At 34.6% G+C, this 16,154-nt stretch overlaps 1 protein-coding gene across 1 annotated transcript; it reads left to right on the plus strand.

Moving 5' to 3' along the window:
• Positions 1-1,147: 1,147 nt before the first annotated feature.
• On the plus strand, positions 1,148-14,493 carry LOC133192361 (acid-sensing ion channel 1B-like). The gene is made up of 7 exons (XM_061328377.1): positions 1,148-1,561; positions 3,180-3,278; positions 6,249-6,420; positions 6,613-6,666; positions 6,818-6,968; positions 13,994-14,085; positions 14,243-14,493. Exons 1-7 carry the CDS (start codon positions 1,148-1,150, stop codon positions 14,491-14,493), a joined length of 1,233 nt encoding a protein of 410 aa, XP_061184361.1.
• The last annotated feature ends 1,661 nt before the right edge of the window (positions 14,494-16,154 follow it).

Here is a 16,154-nt window from a genome sequence, read left to right on the forward strand (position 1 = left end):
TTTCACGGGCACTTGTTTCTGTAATAAATTTTTGACCCATAGTATAATAAAATTTTTGACCCATAGTATAATAATAACACAAGGTATCCAACTCCGAATTACACGGAGTACCCCCTCCCTCAGAATCGCACTCATTTACAATTCCAGAGGACATGTACTTGCAAACTGTTTATACCTGTGTCTTCTACAATAATTTATCTACACAACAAAATATGGCATGCTTGTCTTTATTTTCGTTTATCCCCGTAAACAGCGTCAAACTCTGCTCGCCGAGTGGAAAAGTCGAATTCAACCATGAAATGGTATGTGCTAATCCCGGGCAGAGAGCAAAATTGAAAAAATGAGTGGGTTTAAAAATTCAATTCCAGTGTTTAAATATTGCAGTAAATAAATAAAATTTGTTTACCTCTCATTTTCCATTAAAACACTACGATATTTTTTCCGATATAATTTTAGAAACAGATTTTTAGCCAATCAAAATCTCTGCCCTTGGACAATTTGTATAAAAGACGTCAGTCAACATTCGATCAAACGACAGATTGTATTTGGTAACAAGGTCTTTGTTTCGACCATAGAATTTGCAAAATGTTAACTTTAAACGACAATATTGTTACTATCCTTGTATCATCAACTTATTTGTTAATAGCTTATCTCGTTCTATAAATTGTTCGTTCGTAGAGCATGCTGCTCTCGAATCAACTGAAAAACAAACGCTTCATATACAGGTTATATTGGTATATTGCTACATAAATAAGGAGAGTTGACGATAGAAAAGTTGAAATCATCACATTTATCATAAAGTCTAGTTGACAGTTTGCCATCATCAATGTCTTTCTCTAGTAAAACATCAAATATGCATTTTTTCCCTAGGAAATAAGAGGGCAGCTTTGAACTCAGATGTCAATATTTCTTATGTTAAAAAAAATAGGAAAGCAACATGAGAAATGCATACAATATTTAATCAAAACCAGAATAATTTCATTTGGTTTGTAGATACATCTGGTTGATTTTGACCTTGTTGATGACCGGTGTTTTAGTTGCATCCATTGTGGAAGCATTCATTGACTTTTTTAAATATTCTAAACTCACTCAAGTGTCTGCCGAAAACAAACAAAACATCGATTTCCCTGCCGTGACCATCTGCAACATGAACATGGTCAAAAAATCCATAACACAGTGCAATGACTCGGTCTTCGCAAATCTTGACAATCTTTTTCTGAATTATGGCGAAACTCTGGTAATAGAGGATAGACTAACGCCAGGACTTGGTTTTGTGATTGGAGAAGATCCAAACGGAGAGGAAATGCTGAAATGCCTCTATGAGTATTCTAACACAGTTCGCGAAATGATACCGATATGTACGTGGAAAGGAACTCTTATGAACTGCTCAAGTCTCTTTCAGAAGACTCTAACTGAAATGGGTGTGTGTTTTACTTTCAATGGAGAGGAGAGAGAGAGGCTACAGGCTTCGTACACTGGTCCTGATGGCGGCCTGAGGGTGTTTATAGATATCGGACAACTGGAGTATTATTACTCTGCTACAATACAAGCTGGAATCAAGGTACATATCTCCAGAAGACGAGACATACTCATAATTTCAGTCTTACAATTCTCTTACTCCTTGGCTTTCTGAATTCTTGACCTTAACCCCCAACCCAAAATCGCCAACATAGCTTTGACTTTAGTTTCAACCATCTGTGAAAACTACATAAAAGTCCGTAGAACGCGAGGGGGGGGGGGGGGGCGCCCCCTTTTTTTCTGAGTATAATACATTGCTATAGTAAGTTTTCCTTAAGATCCTGCCCCCCCCCCCCCCCCCCACTAATTGATGTTGTAAGGTCGAGCACTGGCAAATTTCAGGATTTGGACAGTGAATTAGCTTTTTCTTTTTCTTTTTTTTTTTAATTGTCAGATAATTTTGGGAAGTATTGCTCCCCCCCTCCCCGCTTTTCTGTTGGTCAGCTTAGTTTTTTAATTTCTTTTTATTTATTTGCTTGCTAGATAATTTTGGGAAGTGTTGTCCCCCCCCCCCCCCGCTTTTCTTTTTGGTCAGCTTAGGATTTTTTTGCTTGTCAGATATTTTGGGAAGTTGCCCCCCCCCCCCTTAATAACCTTTGCTACGGGCTTGCAGTCTAACAGGCGAATTTTTAAGTGATTCACTCTATTACTTTCTAGATACAAATGTTTATATATTATTTCAAGCATTCAAATACATGCTAGCTTCGTTGTTGAGCTAACTACGATCCATTACCGGGGTGGGGGGCTGGTGGCTATACATTGATTTGATCGTAAAATAAATCTCTCAGACATTTGATTACAAAAAAAATCAATATATGTAATGCAATTATGTATGTTGTACGTTATGCCCATTTAAGGTCCTGATTTGACATTAAATTCCATGTAATGTATAGAAATCTACAAACGTTCCCTTGGTCGTTCACTTTTATCAAACAACACACATTTGAAAATTAGAGACGTAGTTTGTTTTGAAGCAGATGTCATATAATGAAAAGCTACAGGGACCAATATTTCGTTTACCCTCGATATAATTTCATTTGTGAAATAATCATAAAAATAAATACCGCATTGTAACAATTACTTCAAAATAAAAGTATACAAAAGAGTGGTCCGGAAAAATAATGGAACTGCATTTTTTATTGAAATACTGTAAGTTAATGAGCTGGCTCCCCCTTTTATGAATAATGAATAAACTTTAATCCTTGGAGATACCTCCTTTAGGGTTTATTTTCAGAGCTGAAATATTAAAAGCTAATGTCAAAACCATTTAGGTGATCTTATTTGCTAAGGCAATGTACGTTTATTTAAAAAAATGTAGAACATGATTGATTGAATTGTTTAAAAACCCATCTGTCCACTTTTAAACAAATGTTTTCTTCGAAAAAACGTGACTCACCATTTCATTCAAAATTAAATTTGTTCCGCCCTATTAGAATAGGCGTGAAGATCAAATTATCAAAACAAATTTACAGACAAACACCATTACAGAGTAACTATGAACCAAGCATCTAGTGTACACACATAGTAAAGCTATCCCATAAATACTTACCTATAGCGTTTCCAACAAAAAAAGGGGGGGTGATTACACCCTTTCTCTCTCTCATATATAAGCTACAAATTAGAGTATCTAAAATGTAGATAATTTTTTACTTTGTCGACAGGTAATTCTTCATGATCCAGGGACAGACCCCCTTCCTTCTCTGGGTGGATTTTTGGTGGCTCCTGGATTATCAGCCGACGCAATCATCAGTAAGACCAGGGTAAGTTGCCATGCAAGTGAATGTGGAATCAGGGGCGCGGATCCAGGTTTTTTGAAAAGAGGAAGTGTAATAATATGCGGTACTGAAGCTTCCTTTCCCCTCTTTTCTAAAGAAGGAAAACCGTGCATTTGTAGAACAGATATTTGAAATATGCCTGTATTGACTTTATTTCCCTACATATTTACTCTTACAAGTGAAACATATCAATTTGTTTTTAAAACCCAAAATAAGAAATTAGGCATTTATATTACTGAATTCATGCTTGAGAATAAAAGTTTTAAACAAAAGAAGCCAGTCTGACTAAAGCTAGCTACTGTTTTACTTCGTTAAATAGTAGGGACTGGCTTTAGTCAGACTGCAAAAGAAACCTAAGTAAATATTTAACTGTTCTGTAGACACAGTTGTGTTAAATACTACCTGCAAATCCAGAGACAGAAAAAAAGGGAGAGCATGTGCCTCCTGCCCACCCACTTAAAACCGCAACTGTTTGAACAACCGAGATTTTAAAAGAAGTTGAAGCATAAATTACAGAAAAAACATAGTTCTTTATTGTGTGTAATGATAATAAAGCAATTCATTCACTTCCTGCCAGTCCTTCTTATTAAAGCCTTTCATTACAAATAAATTCTAGGAACATTAACGAATTTGGAGAATATTTAATGACTTGAAAGATATCGACGTAAATGTGTAAAAGTACATATATATGCGTGTGATTTTGGAGGCAGAAAATGACTTTAAAAATAATATGAATCTCATAGATCAAGACAAAATCATGAACATTGCTTTCTATTTCCATTTTGTTTTACGCTTAGTCCTAAACTGAAATCATTATAATGGAAAACCAAAGAACAAAAATTGTTTTTGTGTTTTATGCTATACGCATTACTGTAAACATATTACATTTGGCTGTGTATTATTTTAACCGCCTTTGGCGGAAAGCAATTTCCGCTAATTCAAGTATATAAATACACATCAATAAGAACAAAAAGAAATGCACTAAATCAAATCTATTCTTAAATGTTCGTGTCCCCAAAACAATTTCCGCCAAATATCGTACCCGCTAAATATAATTCATTTACAGTATTTCATGGCAGTCTTAAATAATCCAGAAGTGAAAAAAGAATTAGATAGATTACATGATCAATTTTGTACATGCATAACCTATGTAAGATAATCATAATGACCTTTGGTTCCAGTGTAGTTTAATATTTTAACATTATTTTGTGTAATTAATTGTTATAAAGGAGAGGACGTTCTAAGTTTTAAGAACTTGTGTCCGATCCTTTTGTTGTAATATCTAAACAATAAAATATGTTCATATCACATGATCAGTACGTACTGGTCCCTACTGACAAAGCAGGTAACAACATTGTCTTTGTTTGTAAGGTTCATTATATTAAATGTATCTTAGAGGAACTTGGATTTAATTCTACAAGTGGTAATCCAGCTTATACTCATAGTTCCCTTTCTAAGGAAGAAATTCTTCAAAATCATATGTCAGTTTTGAATATTTTTAATATTCCAAACAACCAAAATGAATTTGAATTACCATATGTATTTGAATTACCATATTTATATTGGATTCCGAAACTTCATAAAAATCCTTACAAACAAATATACATAGCAGGTTCCAGTAAATGTTCAACCAAGCCTCTTTCTTTACTCCTCACTAAGATATTAACAGTAGTGAAAGAGAAACTTCAAGAGTACTGTGCAACAATATATTCGAGAAGTGGTGTAAATCAGATGTAGATACTTAAAAATTCCAAGAAACTTTTGGAATATTTGAAATCACAAGATTTTACCAAAATTAACAGCTTAAAAACTTACGACTTTTCAACTTTATACACATTCCCCACGATAAATAAAGTCCAGGCTTTTTGATATCATTGACAGCTGCTTTTTCAATAAAAATGGTACTTGTAAATTTACTTACCTTATCATTGGTCATTTGCAAATATATTTTGTTAAAAAACATTCTGATTGTACACACAAGTACTCTAAAGTTGATATTAAAAAGATGCTCGAGTTTCTGATTGACAATATCTATGTGGTTTTTGGAGACCAGGTCTTCCAACAATCTACAGGAATTCCCATGGGTACCAATTGCGCCCCGTTATTAGCAGACCTTTTTTGTTTTCATATGAAGCAGAATTTGTCCAAAATCTTGTACTTGAAAAGAAGAAAACACTTGCTGTGGCCTTTGACTCGACATTTAGATATATCGACGACGTATTGTCAATTAACAATGGCTATTTCCATTCTTATGTCGATACGATATATCCTGGTGAGCTTGAGATAAAAGATACCACAGAGTCTGACACATCTGTTTCATATTTGGATATTTTACTTGAAAAAGACGTTAATGGTAATCTAGCAACCAAGCTTTGTGATAAACGTGATGACTTTAACTTTTCAATCGTCAACTTCCCTTACTTATGCAGCAATATACCTTCATCACCTGCATACGGAGTATATAATCTCTCAGTTGATTCGATACGCAAGAGCATGCTCTACGTATGTACAATTTCTAAAACGAGGTTAATTATTGACAAACAAGTTGATGAAACACGAATATCAGTAGTCTCGTTTAAAGTCATCATTTCGTAAGTTCTATGGTCGATACAATGACCTTGTCAGCAAATACAGTTTATCATTGAGTCAAATGCTGACTGACGTTTTTCATACTAATTGTTAGGCCATTATTTACACACTGAATTGTCGACGGATTTTTCCGTTATTTCCCAATCATGACAAGGAGCACACGGCGGGTGTGACCGGTCGGCAAGGGATGCTCACTCCTCCATGGCACCTGATCCCACCTCTGATGTTTGGAGGTCCGTGTTTGCTCTGCTCCTATTTTGTATTATTTAATGGACTTTTGAGCTTGTATACTGTTCGTTATCTCCATATATTTCATACAAATATTATTATATGATTATATTATTTCTATTTTACATCTTTTTCTAGAAAAGCTTTCTTGGTAAACCCTACGGCAGCTGTTTAAACGTCAATGAAGCTGGAAACCCACTAAAACGGTATTCTTTCTACAGTGAGAAATCATGCCGAATGGAGTGCATGATCGACCATCTGGTTAGCGCGAACGAAAGCTGTAAAAACTGTCGTCACTTCCTTCATCCAGGTATACATGTACTTGTAGTGTCATATTTATTAATATATTGATCCAAATCAATTTTTTGGGAGGGGGTGGGTACATGTGTAATTATGTATTTAGAAAATATGTGAAGTTGGTATGTAACGATTTTTTAAAATAAATTTAGCACCGGTAAAAGTGTTACAAACGTTAAATACCTATACCTTTTCCCTTAAACAGGACCAGAACGACTGTGTGCATATAAGGAACTGGAGAGATGCTTTGTATTCTATAGTGAGTATCACTATTATTCCGTTTTAACTTATTTCAAGTCACCCCTTGGAAACTTGAGAACTGAGAGATACTTGAAGACACATAAAAATTGCATAAGGTGCACTTTTTTTAATAGATATTTATGATTTATTGTCATATATTGTCATTTCAGGAACCAGCAATTTTGCAAGAAGATGCAAATGCCAGAGGCCCTGCTATAAACACGAATACAAAACCTCCATTTCTTACGCTCGATTCATGTCTGACTTCATGTACCAATATTTTGTAGGGAGGGGTATTTTACTATCTCCAAGTTACGCAAAGTAAGTTAAAAAGACCTAAACACTTTGAAATTATATAGTATACATAGATTTTAACAGAGAAAAATATTTGGCAAATACTGGTACCAGGTAAGCGTAATTTTTCTCTCGGCCAAAATTATAGTGAACAAAACATCAGATCTCTTGTGTGTATGTGTGTGTGTGGGGGAGGTTCTATTGAATTATATTTTGGCGATCTTGATAGTTCTAGCTATATTCAATGACCGAAATAACTTGTGAGCACTGATTACCCCCCACCCACCCCCCCCCCCACCCCCCCTGATGGATTCGGTATGAATAGAATTTGAAACAGGTTTGATGCGACACAAAAGCGTGATCGTTCAGCAATCGATTTTTTCCCTGTGTCACGTGTATATATTTCGGGTTTTGGATTACCCAGGTCCATGTTAGGATTGATTGTACATCATGTTGCTTTGCGTCCCGTTCGAGAATTTTTCCCTCATATAGAGCTTTCACCATATACCGATGAGGGGTTTCACATTAAGACCCTTATTAAGACCCTTATTCGGCATTCAGGACTATTGAGCATTGAGAGATCTTAGTCGTGCCAACGCCTCTCGTTACATGGGGCATCGGTTTCTAAGGTCTCATCCGAAAGACCCGCAACTTTCACTTCAAGGTGCCGAGCGCTTGGAGAAGGAACAGTTGCTACTTCATCGACATAGGTCAGTCGCGGTCGGTGTTTGAAACCATGACCTTCCGATCACGGAGCGAGCGCTCTACTGTCCATTTTATGCATAATATCGCGATGTACTTATCATAATTGATATTTTTTTTAGAAAGATTTTTTTCCCAAACAGATCGGCAAATTTTTTTTAACTTCATCCACTAAATAAAAAAAAATATGCAAAATAACGGATCGCATCTCTTTTAGAAGACAAGAGACTTCTATTAATAATTGGTGAACTAATAGTCTAAAATTTTTTAGTATCATTTCGTCTAGAATGGAATCTAAATCGTCTAAACTTAAGGGTCATTGACTTTCTTATATGAAAGGTAACTCCCACTGCGATTTATGACTTCGAGGCATTCCCGAATTTGCCTTGACTGAGCTCTTTCCTTTTGTAGAAATAAACGTATTTTATAAAATTTTCTTTGTTTACGTAGTGTGTTGATTGATAAATTACGCTTTTTAAACAGGATTACTTAAAAAATCTACGAATAATGATAAATTTAGTGCATCCTACTCAGTACCTTGTCAAATGTAAAAAAAAAAAAATAAATAACGTTAAGCTCACTGGTAATTATTTTAGAAGAAAAAAGACCACATATTTCTTGAAATTCAGCATAATATGTTAAATATAATGATGGCATATTGAAACATTATGATTGTTGTGAAGTAATATAACAATTAAATATACAATGTACATACATGTATATGTATTTAATAATTCATAAAAAATAACTTTCAGAAGTTTTTTTTTCCTTTGGTCTGTTTTCCCGAATGAAGGTGCACAGTGTCGCTATGATTTCTATGTTCATTTCTTTCGACCGATCTCTTTCTTAGATTGGTTTATTCACATACTACTCGGCACACCTCGGCCGATTCGTACCTCATCGTTTGATGAAGGTGATGGAATCAGCCGAGGTTTGCCGAATGATTCACATACCATAGAAAACCGCTCATGTCATTTAAACACTAACGACTGGAAATCTGTTCTGTGTGTTCTGAACATTTGTGACTTGATTGTATGCTGCTCTGATAGAGTTCATTCAAGTTCCGAACAACAGTTCATCAAATTGCAATGAGCCGTCATTGTTAATGCAGCTGTCATTACGTAAGCAGGTGTAAAAACGGTGCCTATAAACGTTATATAACTTTTTATTAATTAAGGCCTGTGCAATAAAATTGGAGTAAGGGTATAGTTAACTATTTTTTTAAAGAAATTTTTATTTTTATACCAGAATTTCTGACAAGAAGGTGCTTTTACTCGAAATCGAATTTCATTTACCGATTTTCAATAGCAATTTTTGGTACTATACCGCCTTTTTACAACAAACATTGTAATATTTCATATGAATAGTTTTGGTTTTATATATTTCAAAAGTTTCATTAATTTGTGACACTGGGTTACTAGTACTTACAACAAAAGGACGCTTTTGTGCGGTACTTTGTAACAACCCGCCACTTATTCCCTTTTAAAAAAGAATGTCAAATGAAAATGTGATTTTTGTCAAATTATACTGAAAATGGTCTCATTTCAATTACAGTTTAGATTTTTTTTTTTTTTTATAAATCATTATCATAAAAGCAAATTCGTATGAGTGAACAAATGGAGGAGGATGAACCTTAACCAATTTTATAAAGATGCCCCATTTCAAAATAAGGAGATGGGTGAACATAGCGTGCAGAAAGCCTATTTATACGAGGGGTGATCAAAAAGTTCGCGAACTAATTGAATAACTTCCTTAAAAGACATAAAATGAGGTTTCAGTGTTTATTATTTTTTAAAGTAGTCCTCTCCGATTTTTATGCACATCTGTGATCTGTCATTGTTCTATGCGCGAATCACGTGATCCAGGCAGTCACGTGACATGCTCCGTAGCAGCTAAGAGATTTTTCCGAGTCTTATGTTTCTTACCACAGGCCCGTAGGAAGCAAATTCAGTTTGTGGAGGGGGGGGGGCACAGCCATACATTTTCAGTTGACAGTTGAGGGGGCACTATCCAAAAATTTCCTGACAAGAAAAAAAAAAAGAAGGTTATCAGACGTTTTTTAAGGGGACACAAGCATATAGTATCTTAAATCCGAGATTCCTCTGACTCTAACCCCTGCTTTTATATTTTGACATGTGCAGGGGAGATCATGTCAAAATATAAAAGCAGAGGTTAGAGTCAGAGGAATCTCGGATTAATAGTATCTAAGTTTACTATAGTAATCTATATATCGGCAAATAATATCGGTTCCTACGGCCATGTACCATGCAAGTTATTTTTTATAACAAGAACAGCCCATCTGTCAGAAATGGCCAAATTTCGGCAATAGGTTGGGTGGATAAGGATATCCCTTCCCACATATAGTATAGTGATCCATCACAACCCGAGTTCTCTGTCTCGGAAGCGTCGTTTATCCAGTGTGGATAAAGTATGGGCGCATTCTTTTTATCATATCTCATATGTTTAAAGTCTAAAGTAAACGATATTTCAGGGATTTATTGATTATAGTATTGTTAAGATATTCAACCATTTTTCTGATTGTAACTTGACGATGTTTCATAACAAAGTGCTCAGCTAAGGACACATCTTTTTCCCCGGCTTGCTTTCGCTGGGAGACATAACAAACATCATTTTTAACCATCTCCCTGCCTTCACTAAAACAATCCATCCAATTAATGATTGAACGTCTGGTAAGTCTTTTGTCTTCATAAACCTTTTACAAATTGTCATCTTCTACTGCAAAAGAATTTCCAGGATATATGTTAAACTTTACAGCCGTTCGTTGCTCGAGTACGACTGAGTCAACCATTTTTTGTCACAAGTGACCTACATATTGACGTCATTTTCACATTGTGGCGTCACAAACACGGAGCAAAACATTATTTAAGAGCCATTCTCTGGAATGACTTTAACTTTTATATAGGAGCTGTGGCACGCATAGTCTCAGAATTTCTCCAAACTCTCTATGATAAAAGTCTTTGACACCGTAAACTCAAATCAGGTAAAAATTGGTTGCTACGTGTCATGGTTACCATAGCAACATGTCCTAAATTTTGAAAAATGGCATTTTTCAACATGTTCAGAGTCCCACAGTTAACGTTTGCAGCAAAGTAAACAAGTGGCAATGACTGTTTCTGAAAGTTTAAGGCCTGATGTTTTAAATGCATGATAAATATGTTTGTTAAATCAACTATTACATACGTTACTATGGAAACAAATTATTCAAAAGTAATAATTTTGTTCATTTAATTTTATAAAGTCATACACTTAAGAATAAAAACAATTATAGGTTGAAATGCAAGCAAATAATAGACAAGAGATCCTTGAAACATATACCAAGGACGAAATATGATATTTCTTATAGGTTGGCAATGGTTGCCATGGTTTTAATACCACAAAGGGATTTTAAATTTACTCTCTTAGTATTTTAATCTTATCCTATCTTTTTACAAAGCATATTTCTATATAACTGATGATCAATTTTTAAAGGCGTTGGTGTGACCCTAATTTTCACATTTCAAAAAATTCAAATTTGATTCTTTAAAAAGAGCGTTGCTATGGAAATAATATGCATAAAAATCTGAAAAATATTCTGTTTCCTTGGATACGTATCCTTGTATGTAGATTCCCAAAACTTTTTTGATTGATATATATATGAACAACTAACCTGACTTTCAATTTTGACTACCACCCAATCTCTAACTGGATGCAAAAAGCTGGCACATAGGATTTCATATTGATATAAAATTAACAAAATCGAACATTTTCCCTTCTTGGTAACCATAGCAACAGTGTTGTATTTTTCAACAAGCTTTATCAATATACGATATTCAACTTTAGTTCTACCAGATAAGTATTATTCAAGGTGAGTCAAATCATAATTATGTTCCTTGATTAAAAGGTAAGTAAATTCCTAAAGCAATTTAAAAAATATCACTTTAACAACTGGTACGTTGTTTCCATGGTTACACTGCAAAGTAACAATTAATCCCAATTTTTCTTATGTATGTATATGTGCCAGTCATGAATTTTATTGTTTTTCCTCAAGATAGTAACATTAACCCAATCTTAGCAATGAATTTTGCATGGTTACACTGTGTTACCATGGCAACCATGAAAGTTATTTTTAGAATAATATTGCCAATACCTAATTACTTAAGGTCAAATGTTTTTATCGTTTTTCTTCAATTGTTGATCGAGTTTGATCATGTAACATCTATCTTTATTGAATATTGAGTGTTTTTCAGCATTTTTCAGCATCTAAAATGTATTCCAAATGTACCCATGGTTACCACTTACTTAGAGATAAATTCTAAATAGTTTCTTTATAGCATAAGTTGCAACAAGGTGTCATGTTTTTGTGAGAATAGTTTGTTTGTTTTTCTTAATCTTTATTGAGGCTTAATAAAGATTCAAAGTGGCTGAAAATCTCAATTTTTTCAACTTTTCTGGCTGTTACCATGGCAACCAAGACACATAGCAACGAAATTTTATTTGATATATGTTTCTAGTGTTAAGTTGTAATAATGGGCAAAGTTTCATCAAAATCTGTGACCAAGCGTGGCAAAGAAGTTTAAGTGGTTACAGAGAATAGCTATTTAAAAACATCTGTTATTTATAGAACATGTGTATGACTATATGTGTGCCAAATTTCATTCTGATCTGAATTGTGGTTTTGTAAATATAGAGATAGTTCGCGAACTTTTTGATCACCCCTCGTAGCTTCAGATATATAAAAATCATATTAAATTTGTGAATTTAGTATTTAGATTAAAGTTCTCATTATTGAAATTTATGAAATTATGATAAACAAAGCTTTTCTGAGGAAAATTTTCTTTATTCTTTGATTAAAAAAAAATGATGTGGTATTCGTGGGGTTCGAACCCTAGCAATAAAAAATCCTGTGTATCACTTTCTTTCGAGACTAGTACGCTAATCACTAGACTATACAAGTCCTGATGAATAGTGGCATTTAAATCATGTTTGTGACTTGACTTAACGGACTTCAAGTATTTCTCGAAAAGATGCGAATATTATGTCATAAAAGTATATTTTTAAGGTATAGTTGGTCTTTGCCCCATATTTTTGGTAACGAAAAAATGTTTTAATGCAAACTTTAGGTATTAACTTTCGAAAAAAATGGAGCGAAGACCCACTCATATCGAAAAATAGTGTTATGAGAAAAATGACTTTTTTTGCCCTCTTTAGTGTGTATATAATATTTCAAAGGCAAATAATTTCAATCTTTGAGAGATTTTTGCAAATTGTAGAGATTTTACATAAAGTATATTTTAATGTTAGATGAATTTTGATATAAATGAGATTTAATTTTTCACCTTCATGTTTGTCACACTATAGGCTTTTCGCTCGTCATGTTCACCCATCTTCTTTATATCACGTATATAAATGTATTCATCTCTTTCCAAAATGACACTATCTAGGGAATTAAATGCTGTTCAAAAATAGCTGAATGTCAACAGTTGTACGCAAAAATAACCGTTTTAGCCTCAACAACTAGAGACACATTATGCAGACTACTCTAGAATCAATTTAATTTATCAATTTATAGGGTTTGTGGGGAATCAACTTGGGACTAACTCGCTTGCAGAAGATTCACGAATCGATACGTTGATAAGGTTTTCGTTCGTGGGGTAAGGACGACTCCACGAACATTGGTCCCCACGAAAAGTGATGATTTCGAAGTACATGTATATGCATGTACATGTCGTTTAATCCAGTTTGACATACATTTTGGAAAAGCTGTAGATGCATAAATAAGGTGATCGTAACTGAGTAGTAATAGTAGATCCATTTGAAAATTGGCAATGGGTTTATCTTTCTCAAGAAGTTGTTGATTGTCTAGTCGACAGTATTTCAGTCATGTTTCGGCGCCTTCAAAGTGGTGGTTTGTTGTTTTTTAAAGGGGGGGGGGGTAAAAACGAAAATAAATTGTTAAATAACTAAACTCCTTATTCACAATAACATACACACAAGAATGCCACTTACTAAATTGTTCAAACAGAAAGAAGTACAAAGTTTTTGCATTTGATCTTAGATTTAAAGGCAGAACATTGTGCTTTATGAAAAGAAGGTTTTCTTATACGAGTATAAACGTACACGATAAAGAGCTTTTAATCAATCACTGCTAATGAAAATAAATTTACACAGAATTGTTAAAAAGAGTAACCCTACGATTAAGATATTTTGTTATAAGAAGAAAAAAAAAACGGAAAAGGGATCCCTTTACAATGACGACAAGAATACTAAGTATACCCACGACTTTATGTGCACATTTTTAAGATGTTTGCCGTTTTATTATAACAATGAGCGAATGTTGTATTTTCTTTCAGAGACAATTATATCGAGTTGAAGATTTATTACGACTCGCTGATTGAGACAGTTGTCACAGAGGTCCCAGAGTTCAATATTTTTGAGATGCTCAGTAAGTGCAAAATCTAAAATGAACATTTAAACTTCTCAAATGAACTAAGTAATTGCACAGTTTTAGAATGCTGAACGTAAATGCATTTGAAAAATTCAGGACAAATAAAATATCGCATAAATATCATTAAAAAGCCCTTTTATATTGGTCTCTACAGGTAATATCGGCGGCCTGATGGGGATTTTCTTAGGCGCCAGTCTTCTCTCTGTGGTTGAGTTGGTGGAGTTCTTTCTGCTTATTTTGAGCCATCGGAACAAACTTGAAACCGTTAACCATGGAGTATCTCGTGTTGAAAATGGCAATGTATCGCTAAAAAAAGCACAATCTAAACTCACCTCGGTGAAAAACAAGCAAAAACCCAAACAAATGTGCAACAGAAAGAATAATACCGGATTGAGGAGATTTTAGGAGTATAAATGTTATCCTGTTAGTAATTTTTGTCATTTACTGAGATGAATTGATAGGCAGTTGATTTCTCCTCTGAGACATCTATATCAAATGCCGTTGATCTCTCCTGCAACTTCATTGCATGCTGTTGACTTCTCCCCTGTGACTCCCCCGCGAAGCGGCTTGTAAACAAGAGGCCCATGGGCCACATCACTCACCTGAGAACTTTGGCCAGGAGTTCAGTATTTTATAAGTGGTATCAAACTATCCCTAATGGGAGGGGGCATGATTTGAACAAACTTGAATCTACACTAACTAAAGATGCTACCATATTTCTTTGACAAATCATGGCTTTAGAAGTTTTAAAAAAGATTTTTTCCTATATGTTTTATCTTCTGTCGTGGCCCTACCCTACTCCCAGGGGTCATAATTTGAACAAACTTGAATTTACACTACCTGAGGATGCTTCCGTATAAATATGACCAATCATGGCTGTGCTGTTCTTGAGAAGATTTTTAAAGATTTATCCTATGTATTCCTATGGAAAATTTTGATGGTTCATTGTGGCCCCAACCTATCCCCGAAGGTCATGATTTGAATAAACTTGAATCTACACAACCTGAGGATGTTTCCACATAAGTTTCATCTTTCCTTGCCCAGTGGTTCTGGAGAAGAAGATTCTTGAAAGATGCCATTAATTTTTCACTAATTTGTAATCATCTCAATTTGGAAGAAGGCTTGACCTTTCATTTGAACAAATTTGAATCCCCTTTACCCAAGGGTACTTTGTGGCAAATTTGGTTGAAATGGCCCAGTGGTTCCACCAATCAAATACCGCGTTACAACCTGGATTAAATTATTTATAAAGTAAAAACTAGAAGTTAAGTTGCAACTTAATGCTTTGCAGCATTTTTAATGTGTTCATTTACATGTGTCCAGTTGAAATTTTAGGCGATTTTCTGGTAACTTGTTTAATTTTGTTTTTAAAGAGATTGTTGTGAACCCTGATCTTCAAATATATACCGAATAAGGAATTATGGGACTTGTGAGAAAAAATTTTCTGGCTTAGTAGTTCTTCCATTTTCAAAATGACACCACCTGATTTTTAATCACCTCCCTCTTAAAAGATTGGCCCTTCAAACGAAAAAAAAATTAATCCTACACATCCATAGCATGAGGCGTTGTACCAATTTTTTGTTTAAAAAAATCCTGACCCAGATTTTCTATAAAAGAACTTAGAAAACGTTTTTAGCTCACCTGAGCTGAAAGCTCAAGCGAGCTTTTCTGATCACCCATTGTCCGTCTGTCTGTGAACTTTTCACATTTTCAACTTCTTCTCAAGAACCACTGGGCCAATTTTACCCAAACTTGGTACAAAGCATCCTTGGGTGAAGAGGAATTTAAATTGTTAAAATGAAGGGCCAAGCCTCCTTCCAAGGGGAGATAATCAAGGAAAGACAAAAATAGGGTGGGGTCATTAAAAAATCTTCTTCTCAAGAACCACTGGGCCAGAAAAGCTGAAACTTATGTGGAAGCATCCTGGGGTAGTGTAGATTCTAAATTGTTCAAATCATGACCCCGGGGTAGGGCGGGGCCACAATAGGAAATCCAAGTTTTACATTGAAATATGTAGAAAAAATCTTTTAAAATCTTCTCATGAACCACTGGGCCAGAAAAGCTGA

Source organism: Saccostrea echinata, unplaced genomic scaffold (assembly GCF_033153115.1).
Source record: "Saccostrea echinata isolate AGI-Se365-2 ecotype Australia unplaced genomic scaffold, CSIRO_AGI_Sech_v1 ptg000025l, whole genome shotgun sequence".
NCBI classification, from domain to species: domain Eukaryota; kingdom Metazoa; phylum Mollusca; class Bivalvia; order Ostreida; family Ostreidae; genus Saccostrea; species Saccostrea echinata.

Coding starts and splice junctions, on each gene's coding strand:
- LOC133192361 (XM_061328377.1), top strand. CDS start 1,148: ATGAACATGGTCAAAAAATCCATAACACAGTGCAATGACTCGGTCTTC. Junction 6,421..6,612: donor TCGTCACTTCCTTCATCCAG/GTATACATGTAC, acceptor TCCCTTAAACAG/GACCAGAACGACTGTGTGCA. Junction 14,086..14,242: donor CAATATTTTTGAGATGCTCA/GTAAGTGCAAAA, acceptor TGGTCTCTACAG/GTAATATCGGCGGCCTGATG.